The sequence below is a fragment of the Ailuropoda melanoleuca genome, chromosome 6 (assembly GCF_002007445.2).
Source record: "Ailuropoda melanoleuca isolate Jingjing chromosome 6, ASM200744v2, whole genome shotgun sequence".
Classification (NCBI taxonomy): domain Eukaryota; kingdom Metazoa; phylum Chordata; class Mammalia; order Carnivora; family Ursidae; genus Ailuropoda; species Ailuropoda melanoleuca.
In genome coordinates this window covers 89,359,608-89,374,081 of record NC_048223.1, presented here as the reverse complement: position 1 = coordinate 89,374,081, position 14,474 = coordinate 89,359,608, and the positions used below count along the sequence as shown (strand labels likewise).

The following is a 14,474-nucleotide window of genomic DNA, read 5'->3' as shown; positions in this document are numbered from 1 at the left end:
TTCATCCAAGACTTTGCAAGTATTTCCCACTTAGGATCCAGGCCCACAGAACCTTCCTGGAATTCAGTTATGGAGACAGCCATTGTCGTGGGAATTCTAGGCAAAACTCTGGTACCCCAAAGCTCAGGTTTCCTACATGTAGGGAATGGCCTGCAGAGAGGCCAAATCAGTTCTCAAAAGCTGGGAGCTGAAGATACAAAAACCTATAGCACAGGCCAAGACTCTTGGGCTAGGTGAAAACTCTCAGAACGAACTGCACACTTCTATCAGAGATGAGAAGCTCAAGCTTCATAGAATGTCTGAAAAGAAGATGGGTATTTTTCAAGACTTACTTTATGGATCTGGCATTGCCTTTAGTAATCCAAATGGAAAATAATTAAGTTTGCTCTAGGCATGGGGCAATGACCAGCCCAGCCCTCTGAAGGCTGGGGGCCACTGTTCCCTTTCCTCTCTGGAACTCCTGAAGGTCCAGTGTGGCTGATGGGAGAAGAAGAGCTGTCGAGGAGAGATGCACAAGGTCTGGGAGCACAGACAGCCACCTGTTTTTAATCAATTGTTCCATATACACGCCTACAAATACAGCAAGTGAAGCTAAAACTAAGTGAAGGAATTACACTATTTATCGAGCACCTACTATGAGCCCAAATCAATTTAATCTCAAAGCCCACTGCTGGCTGTTGCAACACTGTCTCACCAGGTCCCTGCTTGGGTGGTCCCAGCGCCTAGGACCAGTGCTTCCACCAGGGCTTCCTCATTTTGTCAAAGCTCACCTTCCACGAGCTTAGATAAGCCTTTCTCTGGCGCATTATGCATTGTTCCCAATTGACTCCAGAACTTTTCCATTTTATATTTCCCAAGGGCCTCCATGCTTGGAGCTGTGCTGGGGTTATGCCAGGCAGGTGCAGAATGGTCCTGGAAGATCCTGTTCCCATAGGCCCACATAGCCATCAGATTCCAAGTTTCCATCTCACCTGGACTTTTCCCTTAAACTCTAAATTTATATACCCACTGGCCTACATGACACCTCCACCTTGACGTCTGGCAGGCATCTCAAAATTAACATGTTCCAAACTGAGCTCCTGCTATCCCACTCCCTGCAGTAGTTCGTTCTGCAGTCTTCCCATTCCATCTTCCAATTGCTCAAGCCTAAACCCTTGGTCTTATCTTTAAATTCACACACACACACACACACACACACACACACACACACCACTTGATTTGTCAACAGATCCTAGCAGACATGGCGTCAAAACGTGTCCATAAACAGAGCACTTCATACCATCTTTGTACCCCCCCAACTCGATCGAGAGCATCAGCATCTCTCGGTTGCATTACTGCCAAAGCCACCTAACTGGACTCCCACTTCTGCCTTCGACCTACGATGCTTATTCTTGAAGCCAGAGTGATTCTTTTAAAATATAAGTTAGGTCACATCATTCCTCCAATACTGTCCATTTATTCAGAGTAAAAGCCAACACCATTATCAGCAGCCCCCAAGGCTTGCATGAACTAGCCCCTGCTACCTCTCCCCCCTCTTCCCTGCGCCCCAAGCATTCTGGTCTCAGCTGAGCCCACTGTGCTCCCCTACCCCCACCCCCACCATGGCCTTTGCTTTGCTCTTCCCTCAGCCTGAAACACACTTTCCCCGGCTACCTGCATAGCTCCTCTCCCCACTTTGTTCACAGCTGAATCCAAATATTGCTTTCTTGGTGAGGGTTTCCCTTACCAGCCTAAGATTTCAATCCCTGCTCTACCTACCTCATTTTTTACACTTATGCTTACTGTCTAATATGCTTTGTATTTCATTCATTGAAATTGCTTCCTTCTACCTTCCTCGAGAAAATGGAAACGAGTAAGGACAGGGACGATGTTGGGTACTTTGCCTGTTGTTCTGCCAAGCAGCAACCGCCACACGTAACAAGCTATCGATAAATTATTGGGAAGCACTTGCTGGAACCTGTTCCATACTCATTATAAATATATTTTTTTTTACTATAAATACTTTGAATCTCCTGGGGACACCCCTTTTGACATAAACTCCTAGAGAAAAACCAGCAACCATCTCTCTTCCTCATTTCATTCCTAATTGAAATAAAAGCACTTACCAATCCCAGATGAGCCCTCCAGAGAACTGGGTACTTGTAAAGGGAGGAGGCTGTAAGCATTTCATTCCCTGGCAAGGTGCTCCATATCACAGGGTTGTAAGTTAGTATCTGACCCACATGCCACCATATGCTAACTGAGCTTCTAAGCTTTCGGAGAGTCTCATATAGGAAGCTGGGATTGCTCACAGCCCCCGCCTGGGTCCTGACACCAAGGCTGGGCCTGCGTTGACACCACACCAGGCAACCTGCCCCGCCCACCATGGGCAGAGGGCCGATTCTTGCATTTTGGTCTGAAAAAGCCACAGAGCACATGGAATTTCAAGTCCCTTTGTAGAGGTTTAATTGCAAGAAGAAACCCCAGGAGGAGGCTGAAAGGATGAGGATGAGAGAGAGAAAAATGAAGGGAAAGGTAGATAGATGTGCTCTTGGCAAGACTACCTCACTGTAGGATCAGACAAATGAGAACAATCAAAGCAAGGCCAGTGTCATGCCCAGAGAGCATGGCTTGACTCCTGCCTGTGCCATTACCTTAGATTGAGGGGCTCCTCTGTGACGCCTTTCCCCTTCAAGCTGGGTTGGAAAGAGCAGAAGCTAAACCAAAAAAAGGAAAGGATCATTCCAGCAGCAGAGTCAAGACTCTTCTACCACCAGGGAGACATTTTTGGTGTCAGTCAAGAGGTAGGGTACATACTTGCCCCTCCCCTACTCCATCCTGCCCCCCCAGGTCATGAACACCAGACCCGGGTGTACTTCTGTGGCATGCCTGCGGCACCCCCTGGCATTACACACTTTAGCCTTAATAAAAAAGACAACAATAAAACACTCATTACAATAAAAACGATGCATCTTGGCAGGCTGGGCCAGGCACTTGACAATTCCATTGCCAATCTGGGCAACCACGAAAATGCCATCTAACTTAAGCTCCTTGAGGCGGGGTTGGGTATGGTTTGACCACCATTCACTGCCTGAGCTATGGTATAGAAAACTTCAGGATTAACTGTGCAAAACTGTGTTTAACACACAGAAATCCTGGGAAGAGATGGATGTGAGGTTCTGCATTGCCTGCCTACTTCTTTGGTTTGGTCTAAAATGGAACTTGAAGAAAGCCTTAGGAGGCCGTGTAACAGCCCTCCTTGGAAGTGCCCTGCAGGAAGGCCCACAGGCAATGGAGATGTGCCCGGAGCTGGGGCAACGGCCTCTCTGCAGGAGTCGTCTTCCCCATGCTGGCCCTGCCCTTTGGATCCGGCAGCTGGCCGTGGCGCCAGTTACTAGCCATGGCCAATAGGAAGGCAAGGCTAGAACCTCTGAGCTCAAAATGGGGGTGTCAAATAGCACCTCGAACCCCCAGCCCAAAGGGGAACTGACCCACCCCTTCCGCTGATCCACCTTCTGTGTTTTCTGTCTGTGGCTAGGAACCTGCCTTCCTTCACTGGCCCTTCTAGATTCTCCATAAATCTGTTTGTCTGTAACTTTAGTAATGACGGAAAAAAATAACCGTTAGTCTCAAAACATTTAAACACTAGCTTCAATTTCTTCGATTGATTCATCTACTTGCAGAAAGAAGTTAAACTAAAACAACAGGCTTCTCTCTTTAAGAAAAAAAAAGATGTTCCATGAAAACGGGGGAAATCAGTTGTTTGGAATTCTTTCCAGTGAAATATGAAATTGGAACAACTAAAATTGGCAACTGGGATCAAAAAGAAAGATTAAGCCAAAAAAAATTATTTGGAAAATTAAAAAAACAAAGCCAGAAGATTCTGGAAGGCCCATTAAACAGCTAGCCTCTTAAATGTGTTGTGTCTGTGTAAGTTCTTCCCTCTTTCGTCGTTACTGTCCTAAACTACTTCAGTCCATGAAATGGAGCCTGTTTCCCAGGATTTAGGGAAGACATTTCTGCATCTTTCTCTGTACTTGGTTCCATGATTTAATAGCTCTGTAGGTCAGGAAGTCCTTCCTGTGTCTGACCTAAATCCTGCTTGCTGTGGGTTGAGAACAGTGCTCCTGAGAACAAGAGCAGAGCCGTCTCTGATCTGCAATCAGTTCATGATCATTTTTCCTGGAGGATTTTCAAACCCTTACCTTTTGAAGACCTTATTCCGATCGTTGTTGTGAAAGACAAGAAACTTGGAATATCCATTTTGGAAAAAGAGCTCCAGGGCGATGTCCTATAAAGAGAAACCCCTCTCACTGCTGCTGAAGTTGCCTGGAACGGAGAGACCCCAGGCCACAATGGGTGACCCCCCAAAAGGGTCATTTGGTTCTCTGTCTCAGGCAACCCTTCCTGGTTGGTTCTTTCAACCTCCCCAGGGGGTATGAAGACTTTGGCGATGGTGACAAGGGGAGTCCCCGCAGAATGGGTAGGAGGGCAGGGGGCCTCAGACTTCCTTTGCCTGAAGCAGGAAGCAAGAGCCCCACTCCCAGGATAAGCCTGGAACAGAGAGAGGGAGGAAAGGGCCCAGTAATACCTTCAGACACTTTCACTTCTGGGTCACGAGTTTGGCTTCCTGAACCAGAGAGTCACACTTTCAGAAACATTAGGGGCACTGGCTGGGTGGGTGCCACTTGCCCTCTGGGCAGCGCTGTGTGCTGACCTCCAGACCTGCAGGCGCCGGGCACTTTGCCCAGCGCATTTGGCAGAGCCAATCTGATGTGGCGTGCAGACCTAGCAAGGGTATTTTGTTAATGCCTCAATGAACTCTACATAATCTCCTCTCTTTTTCCTTTCTCTCCTCCCTCGCTGTCTCCCTTCCTTCTATTCCAAGCTGTGTAAATAACAGACTTGGAACAGCCACAGAGAGAGTCTACATGGAGGATGAGGCTCAGGGATGAGATGGGGTCAGGGAGACAATTCCCAGGGCTGGAGGCAGGGGTGAGGCCCCGGGCACGGAGGCACAGAGGGGGCGCTGCCTCCAACAACAGAGGCAGGTCCCGCTTCCACCTGGCTGGAAGTGAGCTCTCAAAGTCCAGTTCACCAGGCTCCTGAGCAGAGGCAAAGCATCTGTGATGATCACGCAAATGCCTCTGGCTGGGGGTTGCATGCAGGGGCCTCGGATGTTTTTCTACAAATAGAAACCTAAATACTGGGCAAAACAGATGATCAAGGTAGACATAATGGCTTCTCCTGGCAGCCTTGAGTAGCCAAGATCTGACTTTCTCCTGGGAGAACCCAAGAGAAATGGGGGCCTTGCTCACAGAGCTCTTCCCTCCCCCAAATCCCACCCTACTTGGCCATGCTCACACACCCTCCCGCTTCTCCTTTCCACTACTGTCAGGCTAACAAACATCTGGAAACCATCACTGTTTACTGAGGGGGACGAAACGCACTTGCTGAAACCTATGTGGTACCACATATAACCTATAAGGTAGGCAAAATCATAAAATAATAATTTTGAGTACTTAGATGTGCCAAAAAATGTGCTAAGTGCTATCTATATAATGGTGGAAGACACAAGGTGTGGTCGCTACAGGGGCAGGGCCATGGTCAGGATGAGGCCCACGCTGCCCATCCCAGAACCCTCGGGGCAGGGCTTCTTCCAGCTGTCCCCTTCTCGCTCACTCTCCTTGCAAAGAAGCGCACGAGTGTCAGGCAAGATGAGAACCGACACTTTGTGGGAAAGATCAGTGGAGAGGGAGGAAGAGGGCTGGTCGGATTGCAGCAGCTCACAGGTCCTTTCTAGAGCGAGCCCCCCTGAAAGGCCTCCCTGAGCTTCAGAGAATTGTAAGGAGGCCCCACGGCAGAAGCATCGCATGCTGAATTACAGACCCAGAGACCTGAACCAATAAAACACTCATGACTAGGTGGATTAGGGCCAAACACTGCCCCAACCTTTGTGGAACAGAGACCTTACAGAAAGGGTAGAGGAGAGACGGGGCCCCTCCCCTCCTACAAGGGTGGTCTCTCCTCTCTTGCTCTGCCTGCCGCCTGGGACAGATGCCTGCCATCTGGACACAGATGCAGCTTCATTACTAGTAAGGCTGGGCTGGGAGAGACCAGATGTGCCTGAGGCCAGCAGGGGCTCCTCCCTTTGCAACTCAAGTGAGAAGCCTTAGGTTGTGCCTTGCTGGTGGCAGAGCCCCGCCTCTGAAGGAAACTGACTCCTTTAGCCCCTGGTGAGCCGTTGGAGGCACTGGGTGAAGCCCTGGGACCCTGGTTGGCAGGGACAGTCAGGAGATCTCCAAACTACTTGCCCAGGAAATGCCCAGGAGTTTGGAGATGGGTTGGGTTATGGGGAGGGCAAAGGGCAGGGGTGGAGGTCATTGGAGGCAGTCCACACTCTCAGACAGGGCAGGCTGACCCTCGACTCATAGTCATCAGCACTGCCACGAGGGAATGGAGCTGCCCTGTCCTGTGTTCCAGAATCTTCAAGACCACTCTGGGGCATGTCAAGGGGAAAATAAAGCAAAGGGGGGTCCTAAATGACACACCAAGAGAGAGAAGGTTCCAATAGCCAAATAGCAGGGACTGGGGAGAGAGTGAAGCAGATGTCAAAACTGCCAACCAGGAAACCAGGCCCAACATAAGTCACACTCACAGATGTGTCCCAAAGGGCACTGGGCTGTGCACAGGTGTGAAGAGGGTCACAGAGTGTGTCCCTCACCGATGGGGCCTCACTAGCACCTGGACCACCTGCCCCCTCCCCGGGGCTTACCTGCAGGAGGAAGCGTGCCTGTCGGAGCTCCCTGAGGTCCCCGTAGCTGTGACTCTGGCACGAGTAATGGTCGGAGGACCTGTCTTTGCTGCACATGTTGAAGATGAATGGATCGCTGATGCTGGAGAGGAGACAGGACAAGCAGTGAGAGGGCATATGGAGGGCTTGTTCCGCTTCCTGCCGCACGGCCCCACGCCTGGTTCTGCAGACTGTGGGTGGAGGGCTGCCATCACCGCCAGCTCGGGAAGCCAGCACTGCTGACCCGCTGACCCCTTTCTGAGCTGCTGCCTCTGTTAGCCCTTCCCTGGAGCAGGGTGGGGCACGAGTGTCACCAGGCAAGGGGACAGCCTCCAAGGCAGACAGTGGCACAGGGTGTGAGTGTAAGAAGTTTCTCTGGGTACGGGGATCAAACGTGGGTCAAGGGGGTGGGGAAGAGTGAAAGACCCCATTACACGTGGAGAAATTTCAGGCCAGAAGGCAAGGGCAGAAAGATGAAGAGGCAGCCTCCATAAAAAACCTGTGCTCAGTGTGGCTTCGGCATCGTGGGCCTGGGGTGGCCCAGCCACCCCTGAGCCCCAAAGACATATGCAGTGGGCTGAGAGAGCCGGCAGGCTGAAGGACACTGGCCACAGCATCGGTGGTGGCCCCCAGAGCACCGGCCCCGAGCCTGGAGCCCTCTCGGAGGTCAGAATGACTCCCCTTGGGAAGACAGGGAGAGGGGAGAAAGGGAGAATCATGAAATGGACTCCAGTTCAGTCCCAAGAGGACAGTTCATGCACTGGGAGTGACGGCAACACCTTTAGGGAACCAAATGAAGCTTTTCACCACCAATGAGCGGGGACGTAACAAAACTGATTTCAGTTAGGGACTTACTCTGAGTTACGCAGCAAACTTAAATTGTGTGCATGGCTACAAAAGCTCTGGTCAAATGCCCTTTAAGGACTTGAGAACTAGAGCCCCCCCTCCCCAGCCCGGGCAGCTCAGCCCTCAAGAAGCCTACGCATCAACCACAGATCCAAAGAGCCAAGAGCTGGAAGAGCCCCTGCACCCGCACGAGGCGGCAGGAGTGGGTAAGAAGCTGGCACTCCGCCTCCTCCCCACCCCAGCTCTGAGGGTGGCCCTCCCCACCCGGCCTGCACAGCAGGCCAATTGGCCTTCGGGCCATGCTTCCTAGGGGAAGCAGAGACATGGGTCTGTCACACAGGTCAGCAAAGAGGAGAAGTGACTTTTCCAAGGTCACGTGGAACTGGATTCCAACCTGGGTCTTCTGACTCTAAAACCCAAGCTCATTCACTAACCCCTTCTCTCTCCTCTGAGGCAGAAAGGCTCGCTGGCTCGTACGGAGCTCCCCCTGTGAGCTCCCTCCTTTCAGCGTCCTCTGTGCTGACTGATCCTGTAACCCAGCATTCTGAGACACTGGTGACATGAGGAGCAATGCTCTGGAAAATGCTTTCAGGAGGGCATGCACTCATTTTTCTCCTACTTGGAGGGAATGAATAACCATCTAGGGCAGGAATGCTCAGACAGACCCGAATGCTTGGGAAGACTAAACTGTAAAAAACATCACTGAGCTCACTGATATAAGTCCAGACTGGAGTCCTGTCTTACGTAGCGTTAGTCACACACAGCGTGACTGCGTCTCTTGGCCAACGCTGTATTCCCCGTGTTCTGTGCATTAAGTCAGAACTCGAGTGCCTAAGGCCAGTGAATAGAAAGGAGGGCCTGATGTATGTTCTTCTCAAGGTAGAGCTGTGGCCATGGTTTCTAGGAGGGTACTCACAGCCCTCTTGCCCGACAGCTGTCATGACATCTGCAAGTTTTCCAGAGTGGCCGTAGTGTAATTTTTAATATTCTTAACTAGGGAAACCACAGTAACCTAAGTGATAATCTTATTGGTTGACGTGGTCTTTGAGAGTCAAAGTGGGGATTTCAGACTAAAATGTTTGAAAGTATTTCTGAAGTTATCCAATTGTTGTCAGAATTTACACCTGTAATTTAACCCAGAATCAATCACAAGCTCTTTCCCAGACTCAGCCCACATCTGACTTGGCTCTTTGTGTTTATGGAGTCTACCACAGCACCAGGCACAGTCCAGATTCCCAGAGAGGATCTGTTGAATCGACTTAAACAGAGCAACGACGCTTCAGAGTTGCTGTGACTGATGTGGAGACTATCTCCACATCACACCCTATCACAAAGAACCAGCTGGGTGGCTTGGATTCCCATAAAATGAATCCAATCATGTACTTTGTGAACTTGCCTCCCACTATTCTGGGTAGTGTCCCCCAAGAGGGATATGTTGAAATCCTAAACCTCCAATCCCTTAGAATGTGACTTTTTTCTTTTTCTTTTCTTTTTTTTTTTTTTTGGAATAGGGTATTTGGCCCTAATCCAATAGGACTGGCATCCTTAAATCAAGGGGAAATTTGGACACAGACGCACACACAGAGAGAAGGCGGCCATGACTGGAGTGACGGATCTGCAAGCCAAGGAAGGCTGAGGGCTATAGGGACACACCAGAGGCTAGAAGGAGAAAGGAAGGATCCTCCCTAGAGCTGTGGAGGGACCACGGCCCCGCCAACACCTTGATCTTGGACTTCCAGCCTCCAGAACTGGGAGACCATAAATTTGTTTTCTCAAGCCACCCAGTTTTTGGTACTTTGTTATACAGCCTTAGGAAACAAATATAGTCATTTGATTCAGGCAACAGGGGATCTCAATAAAAGCAAAATAAACCTTCTGGAAAGGTTCTCACTTTCTGAGGAAAGTTCCAAAGTACGCAAGTGCGATTAAGGCTGGAGGATTTGCACTGTTCCTGAGTTTTATTTGGGATATTTTTATGGTGCATCTGAGAGCCTCTTTCAAGGTCTAGTGCTCAACTATACTCAATTTAATGGCAGTCTTTTAGAGAGACATTTCAGGGTTGCGTTAGCCTTATTTTTAACTGGCTTATTTATGTGCCTTCCTTAGTCTCCGTGGTCAAAATAAGACTTAATCCCCATTGATCTGACGTGATCTAATAGCCAGTCTCTGAGAACCACATCTCCATGACAGCTAGCAGTTTCTTAGGGCAGCAGACAAGACCTCAGATAGAAAGCACTGTCTGATTAACACATACTTCTCTGAGGTCCGGTGACTAAAATTACCTAAGCAATTCCCAAATGATATTCCAGGGTAGTAATCCATTCTCACTCCATTCCTACTTGCATTCCAGAAAAGTACATTTCCAGACACGGGAAGGCTCCTTTGTCATTGCGAATCAAGTGAGTACATACACCCTGACAACGGGCTTCTATCAAAATGCAGCTATAGTCAGTTTGATCTTGACTAGATGCACCTCATAAACACAGTCTGCCTAATCAATAAGAGCTTATCTAACACGACCTCGGTTTAAGCCAGAGGCCGAGAGTGGAGCAATGGGTCCTACAAGTCATTACGCAGGCATCCCATGCATAGAGGTAGAGTAGAAAGCTTTCATCAGCTCTCAGAAACGCGAGTCTGCAGACCCATTGTCCGTATTGATCAGTATCAATAAAACATGAGCAATAAGATGGGATGCATGTGCCAAGTATTAATTATGCTCCTCCTGCCTTGGAAAAGCACAGAAGACTCACGGCAATCGGTGAACATTTGGTATGAATAAAAGATGGAAATTAGCAGAAAGAAAAAGGCCAAGCATTTTAGAGCAAGTCTAAATCAAGGGAGACTGAGTTGATATACTACTCTTCCACACTCCTTAAACTCTTGCTTCCTGCCATAGGCTGGAAATGATATGAAAACCAGGCGTTAAAATTCTTAGTTATTGGCAGGTTAAGACTCTGGTTTTCCTGTCGATAGTCTAAAACAGTGGTTCTCAAAGTGTGGTCCCAGACCGGTACCATCAGCTTCAGCTGCGAAATAGTTGAAATCTCAGCCCCTACCACAGACCTACCAAACTAGAAAGTGGGGTGAAGGGGGGCCCCAGAAGTCTGTTTTAAGTAGCCCTCAAGGTGACTTGATATTAGTTTGAGAGCCACTGGGTTAAGAAGTTGTCTTGTCATCATTTGAACCTTCGCTAGCCAGAAAAATCAAGATGTCTTCATCCAAACGTATTCAGATGTGATGATCAAGTGGAAACACAGGAGCCGACAACTGAACTCCCAGCAAAAGCGTGAACACAGTCACTTTGATGTTCAGTGGTTGCACTTTATAAACCCAAGAGAATCAGAGCTACCTGAACCCGAACAGAATAAATATACTGGATTATAAAGAAGAACCTCTGAATCTTCTGCCAAAGACCTCTGGTATTAGTTGGTGTAAAAAAAAAACGACTCTTCAAATTTCTACCCAAATCTCATCCATCCTTCCAAACCCAGATCTCAGTCCATGTCTTCCAGCAGCCCTCCCTCAGCACACTAGCCCCATGTCATCCACTGCGAGCCCAGAAGAGTCCTCCCGCGACAAATATTTTGTCCCATGAAAATAGGGTGCTCCACACTCTCTCCAAAAGAACCTGTTTGTGCGGCCGAGCGCACTCGTGTTTCTCACTCAGCAAGAGAGGCAGAGCCCGATGCTTCACACCAAATGAGCAATCGACAAGCTGCTGAATGAGTAAGCTGACGGGACTGGATTCAATCACCCAAACAACCTAAGGAGAGCTGCCCCTTGTCCTGAGGTGCATTCCATCCCACACGGAGCACGAGGAGCTGCCTCCCTGTTACCCACTCCAGAGTCTAGCTTTGGGAAGCCAGCGTCACGGATGCCTATGGCTTTAGGTTCTTCTGCTTTTTCTCATGGCTCAGTTTCAGGCCCAAACTGAAGCCCACAGTACCGCCAAGGTGGGAGGGGTAGGACTAGGGGTGGCTGAGAAGGAAGTCGAGGCTCGGGGAAGCGTGTGCTGGGAGAGTCGGGAGCTCACTTGGATAAGCAGTGGCGGGTACAGTAGACATCCCCCACGGGAGAGAGCGTGAAGTTCTCGCAGATGTAGAAGTGCTGGTGGCCGAAGAGCAGGACCCCTTCCGAGACCAGATGGCCCTGCACGATCACCAGGGAGTGCCTCTGTGTCACCTGGAGGGAGACAGTGTCAGAGTCAGTCCATGTGCACGTGACGCACGCCCACCATTCCTATGGGGGGCACGAAGGCAGCGACCGGCGGCCACTGAGAGTTTGGAGGTGAGAGCAGCACCTGGAGAGAGGGACAGAGCCACTGCCTGAGCGCGGCCCCGCCCTTCACAGTCTACGTGGCATTTCTACACCCAACACCCTGCTTTGTTATTTGAATTACCCAAGCCCACCCCCACCCCCACCAAGACACACGGATGAGTATTCATGGCTGTACTGAGCACACGGACAACCTTCCTCTCGTTTTAAACCCCTCCACAGCCATGCAAAACATTCTGTGGTTAACAACGAAGAAGGTTTTCAGGGTCCCAGGCATCCCTCAGTTAAGGAGGTAATGGAGCTGGTCAGGGGGCCAGCTAATAAGTGGCTGAGCCAGGACTGGAACAAGTCTATCCAGAACCACCAGTGTGAGACTGGTCCGGCTGTCTCTGCAAGGCCAAGGCTTGTCCAGGTGTACGCAGAGGAGGCACGTGCTCCCCCCAGACCCCTCCTTTCAGACTCAGGTTCATTCTCAGCAGCTGGAAATGCTGACAGCTTTCCAGAACACCTGTGCTAAAGAGCTTGCCTGGCCACAGGGCACGCCCCCTTTCCGGTGGCAGTCTCTACCCAACATCTGGTCTCTGCAGGGCAGGAAGAGTCACCCTGTGCCTCAATTCCACCCCATACCTCCTGCTCTCATGTTATCAACTGAGGCCTTGGCTGAGACTGCATCAGAGTTGCACTTCTCCCTCTGCACGACCCTGTGGCTGTCACTCCCAGTGAATGTCCCACGTGCACACTCTGGCCCAGAGCTGGCTTCCCAGGGAGGCTGACCTGGGACAGTGTGTTGGTATGACCTGGAGTTCTGCATGAAGTAAGGACTCAGTGGGTCTTTACATGGAATAAATCCCTGAACAAATGAGGAGATAAATGAATTCTAGATGACAGGAGCCCAAATGGACCAAAAGTAAGGCCAAGGCCAACATTTTCTCACAGTAATTCTGTGATAATTCCAATTACACAAAGGAGGAACTGATTTTTTTATTTTTATTTATTTATTTTTACTATCTGACATATAACCATTGTAAACATTTTATACATACTAATCAATATAATCCTTACAATCAGGCAAGGGAGATTTTACTACAGGGGAGGAAAAAAAAGAGGTCCCAGAGATAAGAGTCTCACCAAAGATCAGTCACCTAGTAAGTGGCAGAGCCTGAGATTGAAGCTAAGCTCCCTGCTCACTGTTGGGAGCAATACTGGGACCACAGTGATGAAATTGGAAAAGCAGGCCTTGAATCCCTGTTCTCTAACTTGTGCATCAAATGGGATCAAAGTCCGGGCCAAGGCTGGAAAGTGAAGATTTGCCAAGGGTTTTTTGTTCCGAGATAAGCATGACCCACAGTCATCTCTGAACTATTTTTCCTAAATCAGGATTTGCTAAGAGTCCTGATACGTAAAACCCGAGCCTCCTCCCCTGGCCCCTCCTGCATCCACCTTGTCAAAGGAGGTAGCCCTCAAACCCCCGGCAGAGCCACCGTTCACCATGGACACATTTCCAACTTGTTCATTCATCCAGACAGTCATCTATTCAGAAGTTTGCACTCGGCACCTACCACATGCCAGCTGGGCTTCGAAGCTAGAGAGATGGACAAGATAATCAAGGACCTTACCCTCAAACAAGAAGCCTTACCCTGGCTTAAAATCCAGGGGGGAAGATGGATGGTAAGCATGCATGTCAACCTATAAACTATCACAAATGATGATATGTGTTCAGAGAGAAAAAGTGGGGTGATCACAAGGAAGAGAGAAGATTAAAGGGGACACTATTTTAGACAAACTCTGAGACCTGATGTATGGAAGGGGGGCGGCCATGGAAAACTCAGAGGACATTTGACGGGAAAGAACATCCAGTCCAGAGCCTAGGGGCAGGAGGGGCAGATCTGGAGAGCAGAAAAGAGGTCACACTAGCTGAGCTGAAGTTGAGAAGTAGGTATGTTTAGATCCGGGGTTGGGGGGGCGGGGCTTGGATGTCTTGGTAAGGCTATTGGGTTCTATGCTTATTGCAACAGGAAGCCATGGGAAGGTTCAATTTCTGAAAGAGGCTGCTGGGTGCAGAGTAGATCAGAAGAGCCAGCAGTGGAGGGAACATGATCACTCATGTAGCTATTTCTGTGGTCCACTGAAGAAAGATGGCTTGGGATATGGTTGCAGAGACAAATGGGAGGAAAAAGAGAAGTAGGGAATCTAAGCAAGAATTGGTAGAATTAACAAGAACTGCTACCAGACAAACGGCAAAACCAATAAAAGCAATAATAATAATAGGAAGGATTGAGGATACACGTCTACTTTAGGCAACTGAATGGAGCCCGCCGGCTTCGCTGAGAGCTTCCTCCAGAGGCAAGCACCATCACCTCTTCGTTGTATTGACAGACAGCAGATGTGCCGCCCTAAAATATGCCAGTGTGTCATGACTATTTTGAGTCAAAGACATTTAAAAAGCAGCAGGTGCAGAAAGGGCACTCTGGCTGACCCTTTTATTCCCCTTGAAAGCGGGAGATAAAACTCCCAGGTGAAAAATGCCCTCCTTACGTTAGGAGGAGAAGAACATTCTTAGCACCCGAGACACAGAGTGTAC

At 49.4% G+C, this 14,474-nt stretch overlaps 1 protein-coding gene across 1 annotated transcript in view; it reads right to left on the bottom strand.

The window, feature by feature from the left end:
* Window positions 1-14,474, bottom strand: part of WDFY4 (WDFY family member 4) — a 290,100-nt gene that overhangs the window by 74,386 nt on the left and 201,240 nt on the right. The window contains exons 45-48 of the mRNA XM_034663601.1: window positions 11,652-11,800; window positions 6,755-6,875; window positions 4,185-4,270; window positions 2,634-2,696 (exon numbers count right to left, since the gene is read on the bottom strand). Of these exons, the coding sequence (XP_034519492.1) occupies window positions 2,634-2,696; window positions 4,185-4,270; window positions 6,755-6,875; window positions 11,652-11,800 (419 nt within the window). The remainder of the gene's footprint in view (window positions 1-2,633; window positions 2,697-4,184; window positions 4,271-6,754; window positions 6,876-11,651; window positions 11,801-14,474) is intronic.